This window comes from Neovison vison, chromosome 1, assembly GCF_020171115.1.
Source record: "Neovison vison isolate M4711 chromosome 1, ASM_NN_V1, whole genome shotgun sequence".
Taxonomy (NCBI): Eukaryota; Metazoa; Chordata; class Mammalia; order Carnivora; family Mustelidae; genus Neogale; species Neogale vison.
The window spans coordinates 75,686,525-75,704,973 of record NC_058091.1 but is presented as its reverse complement, the minus strand read 5'-3'; the positions used below and the strand labels follow the sequence as shown (position 1 = coordinate 75,704,973).

The 18,449-nt window shown below is 37.9% G+C and overlaps 1 protein-coding gene across 1 annotated transcript in view; it reads left to right on the top strand.

Annotated features, from left to right (window-relative positions):
• Positions 1 to 18,449, top strand: part of RNF217 (ring finger protein 217) — a 135,515-nt gene that overhangs the window by 103,287 nt on the left and 13,779 nt on the right. The window contains exon 4 of the mRNA XM_044249562.1: positions 14,626 to 14,827. Within this exon, the coding sequence (XP_044105497.1) occupies positions 14,626 to 14,827 (202 nt within the window). The remainder of the gene's footprint in view (positions 1 to 14,625; positions 14,828 to 18,449) is intronic.

The following is an 18,449-nucleotide window of genomic DNA, read 5'->3' as shown; positions in this document are numbered from 1 at the left end:
TCTTAGTTCGACCAAATATATCATTCCTTTTTTGGGGGGGTGGATACACAAACACACATTATATTTATACACATATTTTATATATTTACCTACTTTTTGTAAATATTTTGTTCCTAAGCTCTGAAAGTTATCTATCAATCAGAAGTTTGATAAAATAGTTAAGTTTTTCCTTTTCTTTTGACTATTTAATTTCTAAATAGTTTAATATTTTAACTCTTTAATCTCACCATAACTTATTTTGATGTTTCCTATGCATCAAATACTATACTATTTTTTCCAAATTATGACTAACTGACCTAATTGTTTATTAAATATTTCTCCTCCTATCCAGTGATTTGTAATTTTTCTCTAACCATATGTTAAATTAATATATATAAAATACTCTTTTCTAAGACAAATACCATATGATTTCACTCTGTATAGGAATTTAAGAAACAAAACAGATGAACATAGGGGAAAGAAAAAAGAAGAGAAGAGGCAAACCATAAAACAGACTGTAACTGTAGAAAACAAACTGAGGGGCAATGGAGGAGAGATAGGTGGGGGATGGGCTGTAATAAGGAAAGCCCTTGTTGGACTGAGCACTGGCTGTTGTATGTAAGTGATGAATCACTAAATTCTACTCTTGAAACTAATATTACACTATATGTTAACTAACTAGAATTTAAATAAAAACAGGAAACATAAAAAAAAAGCCTCTCCTCTTAACTCCCTAATCTTGCTGCTGATGATTTTTCAAAAAAAGTCTGTGCTTATAAGGGGGTATTAAGATTATGCTTTTATAAAAGGTACCCATTCAAACACAGTTTGATAATCTATAAGTTCATTATTTTAGTTAGCATTTAGTTAGCATTCCAAATAAAATAACTTCACTTATAAATGTTATGTCTCCCATGGTGAGGTTTTACCATTTGCTCAAGTGAAAAGACCAGTTTAATATATGGTATAATATTATGAAGAGATTTGACTTATGCCGAGAAGTCAAAATTATTGTTTATAAATGAATTTTGGCAGAAGACCAGAATTACTATGAAATATTTTTCTCCCGTGTGTAAGAGGCTTATTCATGGTGGGATTTTTTTTTTCACAGTAAGGTAAAAATATATAAACATTTCTGCAAGTTATTTATTTATAAGACATTTTTATAAAAAATTAATAGCAGCATAGTAAGATTAACTTTATCTAGCCATTTTTATTTAAATCTCATTGCTTCTTAATTCATACTATTCTCCACTTATGAGACAATATTTTCATCTTTTTTTAAAGATTTGTTTATTTATTTATTTATTTGAGAAAGTGTGTGTGTGTGAGTATGCATGTGCATATGCACCAGAGTGGAAGGAGGGGCAGAGGGACCTCCACAGAGAGGGGAGACCCACTAGCAATGGATCTTGTGACCCTAAGACCATCACCTGAGCCAAAAAATCAAGAGTCAGACACTCAGACGACTGAGCCATCCAGCCAGCCCAACGTTATTTTTTATCTTAAATTTTAATGTATGTACTGCTGAAGCAAACACTATTTATTATGTTAAAAATGTGTTTTCTGTCTCATATAAATTCTTAGCCTACAGAAAATACATGTTAATTTTAAAATGTCTTTCTTGAACATAGTTACAACGAAACTCAGTCTGGTTTGTGATCATTTTTAGTTTAAATCAAGTAAGGGATTCCAGTTTTGTTCAAAGTATTAAAATATCTATTCAGTTTCATGTAAAATTTAATTTTGAGACTGTCTTACAGCAGATTACATATTAAACTTGAGTTAATGAGAAAAAGAACTGCTAATCCAAAGAAGATGAAAAGTGAGATGCATACCTAAAAATTAAGAAACATAGATTGTACAATACAAAACAAATGAGTAAACACATTTTGTAGGCAATTTCACATATAAACTTTAGATTTAAATTGTAATGAAGTCTTAAATGCCTTTGGATAAAACTTTAAGGTAATACGCAATAATAATAAAATGATAGGCTCAGTAGTACATAAGCTACATTTGTGGTCTCATTTAAGTCTGAAAAAAAAGTAGTGAGGAAGGGGTAATTACCACCATTTCAAGATGTAAAGACTGTTTCAGTGAGGGTAAGTAACCAAACCAAAAAGCAGGCAGGGTAAAGTGAATTATGTTCATTCATAATTTATTGTGAATTTGGAATTAAGAGAATTAACTTGTCATGATATTTCCTTTCAAATATTTTACTCTCTGAAATCTTATAATAGGATGCTGTAGGCAAGAATGCATTGATTCAGAGAAAATGATTAATTTACTCCTGTTCACATAAAATTAGCTCAAAAGCTATGTCTGCAGGCTCTAATATCTGAGCTGTAGCTATGTGGTCCTGTGGTTGCTGAAGAAAGAATTTGGGGTATTAATGGTTCTCAGAGATAATCCTACAGTTTCTTAGCATTTCACACACCCCTATAAATACACATGCAGGGGCTTTCAAATTGTGCTCCATTCAAAAAATAAAATATCCTTGTCATGGCTCCCATCTCACACAGCGCAAAAGGTTGTAATGACCATATGACTTGCTGTGATCTGGGCACACTTCACCCCATCGTTCCTCAGACCTCATCTTCTCCTTCATTCATGCTCCTCTAGCCACATTGCCTTCCTTGCTTTCCTTTGGAAGCATCGAGCATGTTCCCGCTCAGGGTCTCCACACTTGTTCTTCCCTTTGTCTGGAATATTCTTTCCCCAGCTATCTGCATGGCCTGTTCTCTCTCTTCATGCCTTCTAGCAACATTCAGCCTCTCATAATTACATTCCCCTACCTCAATAGGTAATATGCCCCTTAAGTGCTTTATTTTTCTCCATTGCACTATATGACTTGTCACTATGTAAAATAGATCCTTTAACTCTTTGGTTAGGATTATTCTTAGCATCTTATGGGTTTTGGTGCACTTGTAAATGGGATAGATGCCTTGATTTCTTTTTCTTGGGCTTCATTGTTGGTGTCCAGAAATGCAACTGATTTCTGTGCACTGATTTTATATCCTGCAACTTTGCTGAATTCCTCTATCGATTCGAGCAATTTCTTGGGGTAGTCTTTTAGGTTTTCTACACAGAGTATCATGTTGTCTGTGAAGAGTGAAAGTTTGACTTCTTCTTTGAGGATTTGGATGCCTTTTATTTCTTTTTTTTTTTTTCTGGAATTTAAGGACAAAACAGATGAACTTAAGGGAAGGGAAGGAAAAATAAGAAAAGATGAAAACAGAGAGGGAAGCAAGCCATAAGAGACTCCTTGTAACTATAGGAAACAAACAGGATTGCTGGCAGGGAGGTGGATGGGTATGGGGCAATTGGGTGATGGGGATTGAGGAGGGTACTTGTTATGATGAGCACTGATGAATCACTAAATTCTACCTCTAAAACAAAGGACACACTATATGTTAATTAAATTGAATTTAAATTAAAAATGTTTAAAAAATAAAATAATTAGTGGCTATATTTTGCATCCAAAATAGAAAATTGTTGAATGGATAAATGCCATTTTTCTTTCCTACACATAAGGACTTTTAGTGAGAGTCCGTTACATGCTCTGCAAAACGTGTTTTTTAATTTCTGGTGACACTCACAGAAGGGGAGACACAGCCATTACATTGAATGATCAAACACTGTTGCACTCCAGTAGGGCTTTGTGTAGAGTATTATTAGAAGGTTCATGGTTAATGGATATCTCATTCATCTTGAGGAATCCAGGGAGAGCTAGATTGTTGAGGATTATTGGATGGATTTGGGCATGATAAAAGGTATCCAGGAGTGAGATTATTACAATTAAAAATACAAGGGCACAGAGCCAGGAAATGTGTACTCTGTGCAGCAGCCACAAGCACTTTGTGGTTCTCTGAGAGTAAAGTTCATAGAAGGAAGTGGTGAAAGGTGGGGCTGTAGAAGGAAACAGAAGTCTGGGTTTCACATGCAAAGTCAAGAAACTTGGATTTTAGCCTCCAGACTGAAAAGCGGTAGGCAGGGACATGGTGTCCAATTTATATTTTGGGTTAGTTGCTGTTGATCCTGCGAGGGTAGTTGTAGACATCTAGAAGGAAGTGATGACAGCATGAGCTAAGCCAGTGGTCAAGAGACTAGAGAAGAGAAGGATTACATAAAATATCTTGTGGCTAAACCTGCCTGACCTTGATGATTATATGTGGATGTACGATGTAAGAAGAGAATAACCACCAAATATTTACTTTTGTTCTAAATGGATGGTGATACCATAAACTAAGAATAATGAAGTTCAACCTAGTTTTATTTTGTCATTGTTGGGATAAGGTCATGAAATGATGATGAGTTTGGCTTTGCTTATTTGACTTTGAAATGGCTGTCAGGCGTATAGGTATATATGACCCACAAATGGTTGTTACATGAGTCTGCTGCTCAAAAGCAGGTCCAAGGTGTAAGTGAAGAAATGAGGGAAGCTTGGAACTCTTTGAATATGAAAGAGTATCCCCCAAAGAGTATGTGAGTCTTGGGTAGAATTGAGGGATAAGTGAAGAAATGGGAACCTGTGAGAGAAAAGAGAACCTGGAAAAAAGGTGGCATTGAAGGAAGAGAGTATCAACGGTCAGAAGGAAGTAGTGATCAACCAGTTAAATGCTACTAAGAGATACCACAAGATAAGAATTTAAAAGATGTTTATTGGAGCACCCGGATGCTCAGTTGGGTGCCAGACTCTTGGTTTAAGCTCAGGTCATGATCTTAGGATCGTGGGATCAAGACCCACAGAGTTAGGCTCCACGCTCAGTCAGGAATCTGCTTAAACATTCTCTCTCTCTCCCTGCCCCTCTCCCCACCCACACGCATTCTCTCACGCACAAATAAATATATAAGTCTTTTAAAAAGACATATTTATTGGGTTTGGCAATTAGAGGGTCATGGATAATATTCATTTGTTCTTTTAGTAAATATTTATTGAGAACATGCCTATGTGACAGGACCTGTGCAAGTTTTTTTAATAAAAGAACAGACAAGATGTACATGATCTAGGACCCTTTTGATCTTATCAAGTGGGAGAGTAGAGCATTTGAGCATAAGGATACACATAAGAGTTTTAAAATGTAGAATGAGGAATGCTGTGACAGGGCTGATACAGTGTGCTTCTCATTTCATGGATATGGTGTCATGAAGATGCTGGGCTAGAAATGCACTCCCTATGTCTGAGGCCTCTTAGTTGGTGAACTGCTACTTGTCCTTCATTTCTCAGATCAAAGTCACTTTCTTGGAGAAGCCTCTTCTAACCCTCAGACCAGACCAAACTCCTCCTATTCAGTATTCTCTTCATACCTTCTCCTTTTCCTTCACGGCATTTGCCTTAGGTTGCAGATGACCATTTATCTGGACTATTGATTAATGTCTGTCTACACTTCAGATGACAAACTCCTTAAGCGCAGGAGCCATGTCATAATTTATCAATGAACAAAAAATACTTACTGAGTAAATGAATGAATGAATGAATGAATGAATCTTTTCTGGAGAAAGACAACCGATCTGGATGTTTCAGTAACGTGGGGATGCAGTCAACCGAAGGATTAAGAGGTGAATAAGAAAAGCAGTGAGTATATTCTTTTAAGAACCTTGGAAAGATGGAAGTAGGAAGGTAATCAATGGTCAGAAGATCTAGTTGAATTACAGGAAGCATTTATCAGGATGGGAAGACACCTGAACCTTTGGCAGAATTGGCATCAGAAGATTTTTGGGAACATTGACATGGGGTCACAGGAAGTATGGGGAAGAAGAAGGAAGAAAATCAGGGGCTAAATTATAGTACATTTCTCACCTGGGAAATAAGCTTTGGACAGTACTCTACGCTCTTCTTCCAAGTCTTTGTCGGGGCACCTGGGTGGCTCAGTTGATTCACTGTCTGCCTCGGCTCAGGTCATGATCCTAGAACCCTGGGATTGAGCACTGTCGGGGTTCCCTGCTCAGCGGGAGTCTGCTTCTCTGTCTCCCTCTGTCCCTCCCCATCCCCCATCCCCCGCTCATGCTATCTCTCTCAAGTATATAAATAAAATCTTTAAAAAAAAACTTTGTCATCATGAATCAGTCATTAAGATTTAACTTGAAGTATATATGAAATTCTCTATAACAAAGAAAACCAGTGCACTGGAAGACAACTAAAGTTATCAGACAGAGTATTGGCCTCAAAAAGTTAACAGAGGGGCGCCTGGGTGGCTCGGTCATTAAGCATCTGCCTTCGGCTCTGCTCACGCTTTCAGGGTCCTGGGATCGAGTTTGGCATCCTGCTTCTCCCTCTCCTGCTCCCCACCCCCACCCCCTGCTGCTTCTGTTCCCTCTCTCGCTGTGTCTCTCTCTGTCAAATAAATATTTTTAAAAAAACAAAAAAAGAGCTATCAGATCAGGAGACATCAAATAATTTTGCAGTCAACATCTTATTTGTTTTTGCGATATAGTCTACTCTCATAGAGGTGACCACTCATTTCACTTATGTAATCCCTTCCTTTCTTCTCCTTCCAATTTTTTTCTCCTTCTAATTTTTGATAGTTATTACTTTAGTTCTTTTTTTGATTATCTTTGACCTTTAAATAATGTACTCAAATGTCTATTCAATAACCTGACAACTTTAGATGATTTATGAGGATGTAGCCCTCCTGTAGTTCTTTTTGCTTCTTCCCATTCTCTATTTCCCATTCTCTATAAGCTGCAACTTTGTTTTTATATTGTTAAATTTAATAACATTCATATTCTATTCTAATATAGTATTTAATACCTCTGTTTTTTTTTTACTAAAGGATGATTCTAACATTTAAAAACCAATTGGGTATTTCCACAATCAAAAACATATAATTATGGAATTAGGATTACATTGTTTTTTCTATGAGTTCACAACTTCTAGGAAAAATGCCTCTAGCATGCTTGCTCACTATCAGTTACTTAATTGTGCTGTATTTTGTTACACTCCATATTTGAAATTACATTCCTTCTGTTTTGTTTTTCCCGAAAGTTCTCATTGTTTCTTTTTTTCCTCTATTGAGAGTGGAAATGCCCACTTTAATTATCATGTTACTGAATATTTACTCCTCAGGAATTTAAGGGCTTGGTGTGTATTCCATTGTGGGTTTTTTGGAGATGTTCTTTAAACCAGCTGACTTTCTAGTCTAAATTGGACCAATTGCTTGCCAGCTTTTTCTCTGAGATTTCTTGCAACATTTTTTGTATGTCCTTAAATGGTCTTTTCTTGAATTTCACATTCATTTGCTTACTAAAATGCTTCCTTAATTGGTGGCCCAAGAGAAGGTACAGAGGAGTCTTAGCATCTCTGGAAACGTTTTATTTCTGCCCTCACATATTATTTATTTTATAGTTGGGCAAGAATTCTAGGTTCACAATATTTTTATCAGATCTTTGAAGGCTTTGTATATATGTTCACTTAAAAAAAAAAGATGTTTTTATTTATTCATTTTTCAGAGAGAGAGAGCATACAAGCAGGGGCAGTGGCAGGAAGAGGGGGAGGGAGAAGCAGGCTCCCCACTGAGCAAGGAGCCTGATATGGGACTTGATCTCAGACCCATGAGATCACAACCTGAACCAAAACTAAGAGCCAGACTCTCAACAGACTAAACCATGCAGGCACCCTGGAGAGGTGTACTGATATAATTATAAAATAAGTTAAATACTTAACAGTTCATTTATTGTTATTCTTCCAACTTTTGGTTAAATAGAATCTATATGAAAGTTAATGGCTGGATTCTAGCTGCATTTTTTCGATACTTTGTAGGCATTTTACTAAACAAAATATAAACAACTTGAGGATGGCAGATACTAATGTACATATAAGTATGGTTTTCATAATTAATATCTTATTATAGGTGTGAATGTATTAGCCCTATGAGGAATGTCATAGACTCAAAAAAGGTGCATGTTGTCATTTCTGCCCAACTATAAAGTGGATTTAATATCAAGCTCTTTCTATTTTTTTGAAGATTTTGTATTTATTTGAGAGAGAGAGAGAGAGTGCGCGCACAAGTGGGGAGGGTGCGGGAAGGAGCAGAGGGAGAAGGAGAAGCAGATTTTCTACTGAGCGGGGAGCCCAACTATGCTGGGCTCAAGATTCCAGGATCTTGAGATCATGACCTGAGCCAAAGGCAGATTCTTAACTGACTGAGCCACCAAGGCACCCCTCAAGGTCTTTTTAAAGAAATATGTGTCATATTCATATCTCATGAATTTTAAGTGGAGAGAGGTCTAAGTAACATTTAATGTTTAAATATTTAACTTTTTAAGTATTAGCCACTCACTTATTATAAAGGGAGAGAAGAAACCCTGTGAGTCATAACAAATCAAATGAGAGTTGTGTTTTATGAGTGAGTAGTCAGTTTGATTTAAAAGATTAAGAGTTTCTTGTCTGTCATACCTTGTCTCCATCTCTAAGCAAAACCAGAATTTTGATGCTAAATTCATTCGTTTTGTAGCAGAGATAAAATGACGAATATTCTGAAACTATAATACCTAGTAAAAATAGCTTCTTTGAGAAATAAAGTGTACTTTATGTAAATATAATTTAAAGCATGTTTTCAGGCTTTATATTCTAAAAACAAAGATGACGTTGTCAAAGGGTAACCTTTAATGATATACTTAGGGCACTCATTTAGCACATGAAATTTATCATCCCCTGAATGTTAGGAATTCAAAATTACAACTTGCTTAGCACATGTGAAAAGTAATGTCTCCTGTTGCACATTAATTTGTGCTGTGTCAGTTCATTTCTCTTTAATTATCAAATTGTAAAATATGTATAACCAAGAGATAGTTACAATAGTATTAAAGGAAGCACTGTGTACTAAAGGTTGAAATCACTTTTTCATAATTAAGTCATTGCTTGTCTTGTGTAAGATATTCAAATTAATCTTTAAAACCATATAATCCTGCAATGTACAAGTTTACTATAGAGTTTGGAATTTTAGGGGCACCTGGGTGGCTCAGTGGGTTAAGCCGCTGCCTTCGGCTCAGGTCATGATCTCAGGGTCCTGGGATTGAGCCCCGCATAGGGCTCTCTGCTCAGCAGGGAGCCTGCTTCCCTTCCTCTCTCTCTGCCTGCCTCTCTGCCTACTTGTGATCTCTGTCTGTCAAATAAATAAATAAAATCTTTTAAAAAAAAAGAATTTCATGAGTCCCTGTGCAGAAAGATTATTGGACTAACAATATTTTAGTTGCCTGTTCTATACAGATATCATTTTAGCAATAAGGAAAGAGGAGCCTGGCTGGCTCAGTCAGTAGAATATGAGACTCTTGATCTTGCAGTTGTGAGTTCAAGCCCAATATTGGATGTAGATATTCCTTACAATATAATCTTTAAAAAGAGAGAGAGAGAAAGAAAGACTGTTCAAAGAGACTAGAAATTATAGTCTTCACTCTTTAAACGAAATAAGATATGCCACGTAAAGATTTTAGAACCCAGTGAAGCAAAAAGCGGAGATAAAATGGCAGTAACAATTTCATGTGAAATTTTGAGCCAAGTGAACGTCAGTGACAAGCTTGTCTTGTTATTAGTACATGTCTCCTATCAAAAAGTTTTGATATTGTGTTACAGGAAGAATGTAAATCAGTCCAGAGAGCAGCTAAAACAAGCTGAAAGACTCAAGATATGCCTTGTGTGTGAGAACACACACGTTTGTTTGACTAGCACAAAGATTGTGCTGTCAGTTAGCAGAGGACACTATTGACCCTTTTTTAACTTTAAGTTTATAAAAGTCTGCTTAGCATAATAAAGAAAGAGACACGAATCAAAATCCTTTCTCCATTCACTCAAGTAGATTACTTTTCCTATCTCAGGTTAGGAATAAGAATGCCAGTCTCATGGTGCAGTTATGAGGCTTAACAGTGCTAATCTATGTACAATTCTTGGCACATTAATGGGCTCTAAACAAATATTAGTCCTTTTCCCCTTATAGATCACCTACAACACTATGCTGTGTGACCAGAAAATGCATTAAATGTCCTTATTTCCATTAAAGATCATATACAACATACAACAAAAAGCTGAGTCGACTTGAAGTAACCTTTATTTTGGGTGGTCAGCAATTGTCTTTGAACATGATTTCTCCTAGTGCTCAGGGATCTGAAGAAGGATCAGAAATAGTTCAAGGGTCCACTAGAACTTTTGGCCTCTTTTATTTCTGAATGGCATGACTATGAAATGGTTGTGGTAACAGATATGGTTCTTCAGAATTGTTCACAGAAACAGGCAGAACAGAGGGGAAGTGCTGGATTAGATGAGAAATTATCAGGAAGCTAAGGACCTTAAGTCCCAGAGACCCTCACCTGTACAAGCCCCTTCTTAGGCCTTGTATTTAACTTGTACAGTTGGCTCTTGAACAACATAGGTTTGAACTGTGCAGATTCACTGTAAATGTATTTTTTCTTTCTTGTGATTTTCTTAGTAACATTTTCTCTTCTATAGCTTACTTTATTGTAAGAATACAGCATATAATATATAAAATATGTGTTAATCAACAGTTTATGTTACCAGTAAGATTTTTGGTCAATGGTAGGCTATTAGCAAATTTTGGGGGGAGTCAAAAGTTACAGGCAGATTTTTTACTGCAGGGGGGCTCATTGCCCCTAACCATCCTGTTGTTCAAGGGTCAACTGTACTTGTAATTTACATTCTTGTCCTTTAAGATGGCCCCTCAAATTGGATAATCTTCAGGTCCCACAAAATCTGGATTTACTCTTACTGGACTGTCAGGTAAAAGAAAAAAAATTAATATAATTTAAAAAGATGAAGTGGCCAATAGCAGGAAAAACAAGTTTTGCTTCTATTGGCCCATAAGGATTTGTTAGTAACCCTGGACCAGAGATGTTCATATGCACCTGACCACAAACTATCCTTGCCTAGGAAGGCACTCTCTAGTTTAGCATCAACCAAGAATTACCCATATGAAAACATAGGAATGGGGACTACCCAGTGGTCAGAGGGTGTGCAGTTACATTTATCAGGCATTGCATTTCTCACATTTTTAGGTGGGGAAAGGGAAAGGGATAGATGGAATCAATATTATATTGATCTGACTCAGTAAGTGCCCAACAATGGGTTAGGCACCATATATATGTTATCACATTTTTATTCTCATGTAAGTAACATCTAAATCGAAGCAAGAAGTAACCTCTTTCTATATAGCTTGTGGAGCCAGAATTCAAACACAGGGCTTCGTGAAGTCAAAGCCCAGATTTTTTCTACCTCCCTATGAGCTAAGGTTTACCTGCCAAGAGTCAGCCACTGGGAGGGAAAGGACATTTAACCTATAATCAGTCTAATGATTTTCAGTACCGAATGTCCTGCCAACCACTTGGGACACTTTTCTTTCTCAGTTCATTCAGTTATCATTTATTAAGTGCCTGCTATTGTGGCAGTCATTGTAGCGCCCTTTGTTTAGTTATTACTTCTTCAAAATAGTCATCGTCGCCTAGAAACTCTCCAGTAGGTAGATTGGTAGGTAGGTGGGTGGGTGGATGGATGGATGGTAGTAGGTAAACAGGTAGATAGATGGTTGGTAGGTAGGTAGGTAGGTGGATGGATGGTAGGTGGATGGATGGATAGATGGATAGAGGATTGTTGTGGCTGGCACGGCAAATCAATCAGGAACGTGAGGGTAAGAGGATGAAGAAAAGAACTCGAGAAGTGGAGAGATGGGGGCAGGAGGAGCACTGAGGAGGATGTCCAACAGTGCTAAGTTTATTCAAAGCATTAAGGCCGTATATATAGTGATATTACAATAGGAGAAGCAATACATCTGTGTCTAGTTAAACAACCACGAGTTCCCATAATAAGTTTCACACTTGACTATAAGCAGACCTCGTGACGCCAAACGGCTGATGCCAGTACAATTGTTCTGTACTGATACAGCAAACCTGAAAGCAATTTATGGGCTGTACTAGGGCAGCAAGGACCAGCCACGAACTTATGACCCCAACCGAATTGTTCTCATTTGTTTAGCAAGAGTGTGGGAAGTCACGTAGGCGAGCGCACAGCACATAGCACAGACCCTTTCTCAGCGCTACTCAGCTTTTCCCGTCCTAAACCTTTTGTTAGGTTATTCAGACTTTAAAGGAGGCACAAGTCAGGGCCTGGTTTGGTCCTCGTCTCAAGCCTTATTGCGGCCTCCCACAAAGGATGGATTCACAAATACGTGTATTATCAAATGAAACTTTCACCATTACTGTGATTACTATGTACTGTTATTTTAAAAGCACCCTCAGAAGTCCTTCTAAAAATTCATATTGTTCTTTTAAATTGAAGTTCAAAATTTTGGTTATTGAATCACTAAAACTGAAATACTGCATATGATTTGTAGTTAGCAATTTCAAAATTTTTCTTTTCAAAAACTATGAAATAAGGCCATATTTTTTAATGGATAACTTTCTTTATCTCTCAACTTTGAAATTTCTCTTTTCACTTTAAACATCTTCTTTTTCCTGGATGATTTGATCTCATTTTCATAATTGTTGAGTAGCTTTTGAAAAATATAAAAATATAACTGTACTCTTGAATTTCAGGGAACTACCTTGTGTATCAGGGGAAGGAGAGTAGGATTTTAAATGAAATGTGTAGAGTTGGGGGAACCTGGCTGGCTCAGGTGGTAGAGCATATAACTCCCGAGGTCGTGAGTTCAAGCCTCATGCTGGATGTAGAATTTGCCTGGGTGGCTCAGTGGGTTGAGCCACTGCCTTCGGCTCAGGTCATGATCTCAGAGTCCTGGGATCGAGCCCCGCATCGGGCTCTCTGCTCAGCAGGGAGCCTGCTTCCTCCTCTCTCTCTGCCTGCCTCTCTGCCTGCTTGTGGTCTCCGTCTGTCAAATAAATAAATAAAATCTTTAAAAAAAAAAAATTGTGGCAAGTTGTGGGCTGCAACAAGGGCTTCACTAAAAAGAGGCAACCAGTGGTGGGTTTGTCTCACATGTTGTGAAATTCCCAATTACATTAAATACTCGCTGACACACTCATCCCCAAGCAAAGTCATGGGTAGAAATTACAATAGTCAGAAAGGTACTGGGGACATTTTGAATACATTTTCTAAGCAAAGAACTAATATATAAATAATAAATATATAAATAAACAAGAATGAGTGGGATGTGACTTGAATGTAGCAAATGCCTCTTCTGTAGTGAAATGGGAAGACCATTTCTGGTGATCCTGTTTTAACCTAACATAAGGTTAGACAGTGTAACCAAATCTTTTTCTTTTTTTATGAAGCAGTGTTAAGTTCTCTTTCATGGTAATTCACCTAACAAAGAGTGCATATACTTGAATGAAAGATGGGCCCAGTTTATGTACAGTGTCCATAAAGGTTCTGAGCCAAGTATCCAATTATGTCTCAAGGAACAATATCTTTTTTTAAAGATTTTATTTATTTGACAGAGAAACACAGAGAGATTGAGAGAGAGAGAGAGAGCCCACGCACAAGCAGGGGAGTGGGAGAGGGAGAAGCAGACTCCCCACTGAGCAGGGAGCCCAACACGGGGCTTGATCCCAGGACTCTGGGATCAGGACCCAAGCCAAAGGCAGACGCTTAATGACTGAGACACCCAGGTACCCCAAGGAATACATCTTTATTGTAACATGGTCCCAGTACTTGAGACAGTGACCCCCCATGCTGGGTACCTGGTAGACTGTGGGAGTACAGTTCTTATTACATTATGGGTGAAGCTCTGTTTACATGTAACTTGACTGCAACAATAGAGGAAAATGCCGAGTTTAACAGAAGGTGTTGTATAAACAGTCCCGAAAACATACTTGCGAATGACATTAGAATTGGAAACTGAAATGTTATTGTGAATACACTTACAGCTGCTATCATTTTCTTCTTAGAAAGACTCCTACTTAGGGTGTCTGACTGGTTCAGTCCAAAGAGCATGTGACTCTTTTTTTTTTTTTTTTTAAAGATTTTATTTATTTATTTGAGAGAGAGAGACAGTGAGAGAGAGCACGAGCGAGGAGAAGGTCAGAGAGCGAAGCAGACTCCCCATGGAGCTGGGAGCCTGATGTGGGACTCGATCCCGGGACTCCAGGATCACGCCCTGAGCCGAAGGCAGTCGTCCAACCAACTGAGCCACCCAGGCGTCCCCAAAGAGCATGTGACTCTTGATCTCAGGGATTTGTGAGTTTGAGCCCCATGTTGGGTGTACAGTTTACTTAGAAATAAAATTTTTTGAAAAGAGAAAGATTTCTGTGCCTTTCTAATTATGCACACAGAGTTTTACATGATCTTTTCTTCTAAGGAATATTCTTCATCTCCTCTAATTCCTCAAATCACCTCCTTCTTGCTGATCATAGCATAAACATAATATACTTTCACAGCATTTTAAATTGCCTCCTAACCACTGAGTTAGGTGTGTGTCTAGAGAGATAAGTGAGTTTTCTTTGCAATGTGCCTGTTTATACGTTGAGCAAAATGAGCCAACAGCTTGAATACCTGAAATGTTACTGAGATTTATACATTAGAGTATCTGATACAAACACAATCTTGCACAGTGTGATTGTAAGTAAACTGCTGTGGAAGGCTTTTGCTTTGGTGGAAATTGTTTGTTCGATAACACTTGCCAGATTTCACTTGTAAAAACATATAATAACTTTTTCCTGTCTTTTTCTCTGTCGTCAATACAGATCCACATCCAGAGAACTGAAGGATGTGACCATATGACCTGCTCACAATGTAACACTAATTTTTGTTATCGATGTGGGGAAAGATACCGCCAACTCCGTTTCTTTGGAGACCACACATCAAACCTCAGTATATTTGGCTGCAAATATCGCTACCTCCCAGAGAGACCTCATCTAAGGAGATTAGTGCGAGGGTCAGTCTGTGGTAAGTATCTGACATGCTTTATAGGAATGTTTTCTGGGAAGTAAGCCATGATAAGAGAATTCAGATGTATTAGCTATGATAATTCTGAGCACCTGTCAGGTAGTCTAGTGGGGACTTGACCCAAAAACAGGAGGAAGAAATTTTCTCTACTTTTGAGTTTGGAATGGAAATTTAAATTCGGTGGCTAGACAATTTATATGAGCAAGTAGATTTTGTTTGAAAAACAAATTATTTACTATACTGCAGAAATGTAAATTCATATTTTAAATTTCTGAAGCCTTATTGTAAGCCACTTGATGAGAGGGACCATGTCACATTTATTTTTCTGTTGATAATACATAACAACTTGTTGTACACATATACTCCATTCATGGAGGATGTGCAATACAGTTTTTGAAAATCCCTATTTGGCACCAGGGTGTCTCCTCTGGTTAAGCCTTGGACTCTTGATTTTGGCTCAGGTCATGATCTCAGGGTGGTGAGATCAAGCCTGCTTAGGTTTCTCTGTTCTCCCTCTCCTTCTGCCCCTCCCCCTCCCTGCTCTCTAGTGCATGTGGGTCTCTCCTGCCCCACCTTTCAATCAATCAAAAAAATTTATAATTCAAATAAATAAAAATCCCCATGTTTCAGAGCCTTGTGCTGGATTCTTATTGTATCTATATAGTCGATGCCATTGTATGTATGTTCCTATTGTAATAATAGTTCATATAATAGCTAACAGTTAATGAAGTGAGTATCAAATGCCCTCATTACATACAAACCCAAGTTTAAATACCCAAATGCGATACCTTTATGCTTTAAGATTTTACCCCCTTCTTTGTCCTCAACAACACATGGTCTCATACACAAATATGCAAACATAAACCCAGATTTCCTGCTCTGGGCTGACGCCACCACCTTTGTGTGATAAGAATTCTTCTGACCTGATACGTCTTCCTCCATTAGCTCCCTACTTCTCTGGAATGTATCCACTGTGAGGTTTCTTCTCTCTATTCCATTACACAAAACTTCAATACTTCTACCTCTGAGAGTCTTTCTCATGTATGTGCCAACATCTTCCACATTTCCCATTTTCTGCCTACTTTTGCCTAGTTACTTCATGAAAATCTCTTTTTATCTCTCTTTAAGCCTCCATCACTTTATTATTATTGTAGCTCTCTCACTTTACTAGAATCATATGATGGTGAATCAGAACAAAGCTGGTGCTAATAGTGCATTTCTTTTAGGTAAAAGAACATATATTTTAAAATTCATCTTAACTTATGGAAACCAGTGCCATCATTTTCTAAAATCTTGTATGATCTCTATGTAAATATCCTTGTTGACCTTTAATTAAATATAATTGCTCACAACCAATAGCATTTAATATGGTCAAGATTGGTTTTAATGACTTTTAATGTTTTCCTGTTTACTTGCTTGTAGTATATATATTTGCTGTTTATTTGCTTGTATGTGTTATAATTGTATGCCCAATATTTACTTATTAAATAGAGTTTGGAGGGATAGCTAGGGAATCTAATGCCTATTTATAACATTACTACCATGAGAATACTAAATTTCAAATTAAGTTTTGAGCTATAACCTATTTGTAAGACTATATACAGAGAACAACCAAAAAAGTACAAAATTCTTATATTTTCTGTATTACTAGTTTTTTTCTTACTTCAATGACATTTTGTAATAAGATGTTTCCTTCCATTTTTATTTTAATAATCTCTTATTTGATCATTTGTCCCTTTTTTTAATATTTTATTTATTTATTTGACAGAGAGAGATCACAAGTAGGCAGAGAGGCAGGCAGAGAGAGAGAGGAGGAAGCAGGCTCCCTGCTGAGCAGAGAGCCCAATGCGGGACTCGATCCCAGGACCCTGAGATCATGACCTGAGCCGAAGGCAGCGGCTTAACCCACTGAGCCACCCAGGCGCCCTGTCCCTTTTTTTTTAAGATTTTGTTTGTTTATTTGACAGACAGAGATCATAAGTAGGCAGAGAGGCAGGCAGAGAGACAGAGGGAAGCAGGCTCCCTGCTGCGCTCAGAGCCCGATGCGGGGCTCAATCCCAGGACCCTGAGATCATGACCTGAGCTGAAGGCAGAGGCTTAACCCACTGAGCCACCCAGGTGTCCCTGTCCCTTTTTGTTATTTGGTTTAATCACTCTTAAATAAGGGAAGTTATTTCTTGCCTTATTTGTCCAGTAATATTTTGGATACATTCTCTTTGGGTCATCTTATTTGCCTGAAGGCCACTAGAATCCTCTTCTTGGGTCATAAAATAGGAGTTGAGTTATTTAACGGCCTATAAAATGCACAGCCAGGGAATATCTTCTCTGCACAGTTTCTTCTGTTTTTATTAAAAAATTTATGGTCTGCTTTCTGTAAATGGTTTCCTTTGGGGCCTCTTTTCTACTGTGTGTGTGCATGCACCTGTGTGTCGGGACAAACCTGACAAGTAGGGAGCAGCTGGCTTTCCAGGAAGCTCTCCCTCCCACACCTGCTTTCCCACCTCCCATATGGCTGTCTCTAACTGCTGTTGGACCATAACTCCAAATAAGGTGGTCCACACCTCTCCCAGCCACACAAAAGGCTGGAAAAGGAATGACTCTGTAAGTCACAAACTTAGTTTCTCCCTGCCGTATAAGAGAGAAGGTGGATGATAGCAAAGCCCTCCCACTCTTTGTTTTCATGGGACATAACCCGGTTTTCTCCCTCCATTTGGGACTGCAGCCTCCACATGTCCTTGGACAGAGGCAGAGAAAGTGCCTGCTCTGCTCTCACAGCTGGAAGATGGGAAACATGGTTTGCATTCCATGTGACCGTGTGCCCACCTATGCATCAGAGGTTCTACTCCTAAAGAACAAGGGAGAACAGAGATTTGAGGATGGGTTTAGCAGCTTCTGACATGGGGGTATCCCCCTGGTGGGAGTAGGCCGATTATTCAATGAATGGTGTTGGGAATAAAAGTGATGGAGAAGAAGTACTGAATTCTCATACCATTACATACAGATGCTCAAAGTATTATGTTAAAGGGTATAATAGGAAAGAAAATATAGGTCTTTAACTGATTTCTAAGTGGCAGATAGTTTATATGAACAAAAGCAATAGAGTCTCCTCCAAAAAGAATTATCCAATTTTTTTAAAATAATGAACTCTGGAACCAAAATTGAAAAAATGCAAGTAGCCAATAAACATTTTTTAAAATATTCAATGCTATTAGTAGGCAGAGAAATGTAAATTTAAACGAGTTTTTTTGAACTATTGATTAGCAAACTTTTTTGTTAATACTCAATGCTGGTCTTTCATACCCTATTGAATGAATTAGAAATTCTGTGCAATTCTTTGGCAAAGAAATTGGATAGTAAGGTGAAGGATATTTTAAAATATGATAAATCTAGGGGTACCTGGGTGGCTCAGTGGGTTAAAGCCTCTGCCTTCGGCTCAGGTCATGATCCCAGGGTCCTGGGATCGAGCCCCACATTGGGTGGGCTCTCTGCTCCGCGGGGAGCCTGCTTTCTCCTCTCTCTCTGCCTGCTTCTCTGCCTATTTGTGATCTCTGTCTGTCAAATAAATAAATAAAATCTTTAAAAAATGATAAATCTAGACTGACAGTAGTTTGTTTGTAGGTAT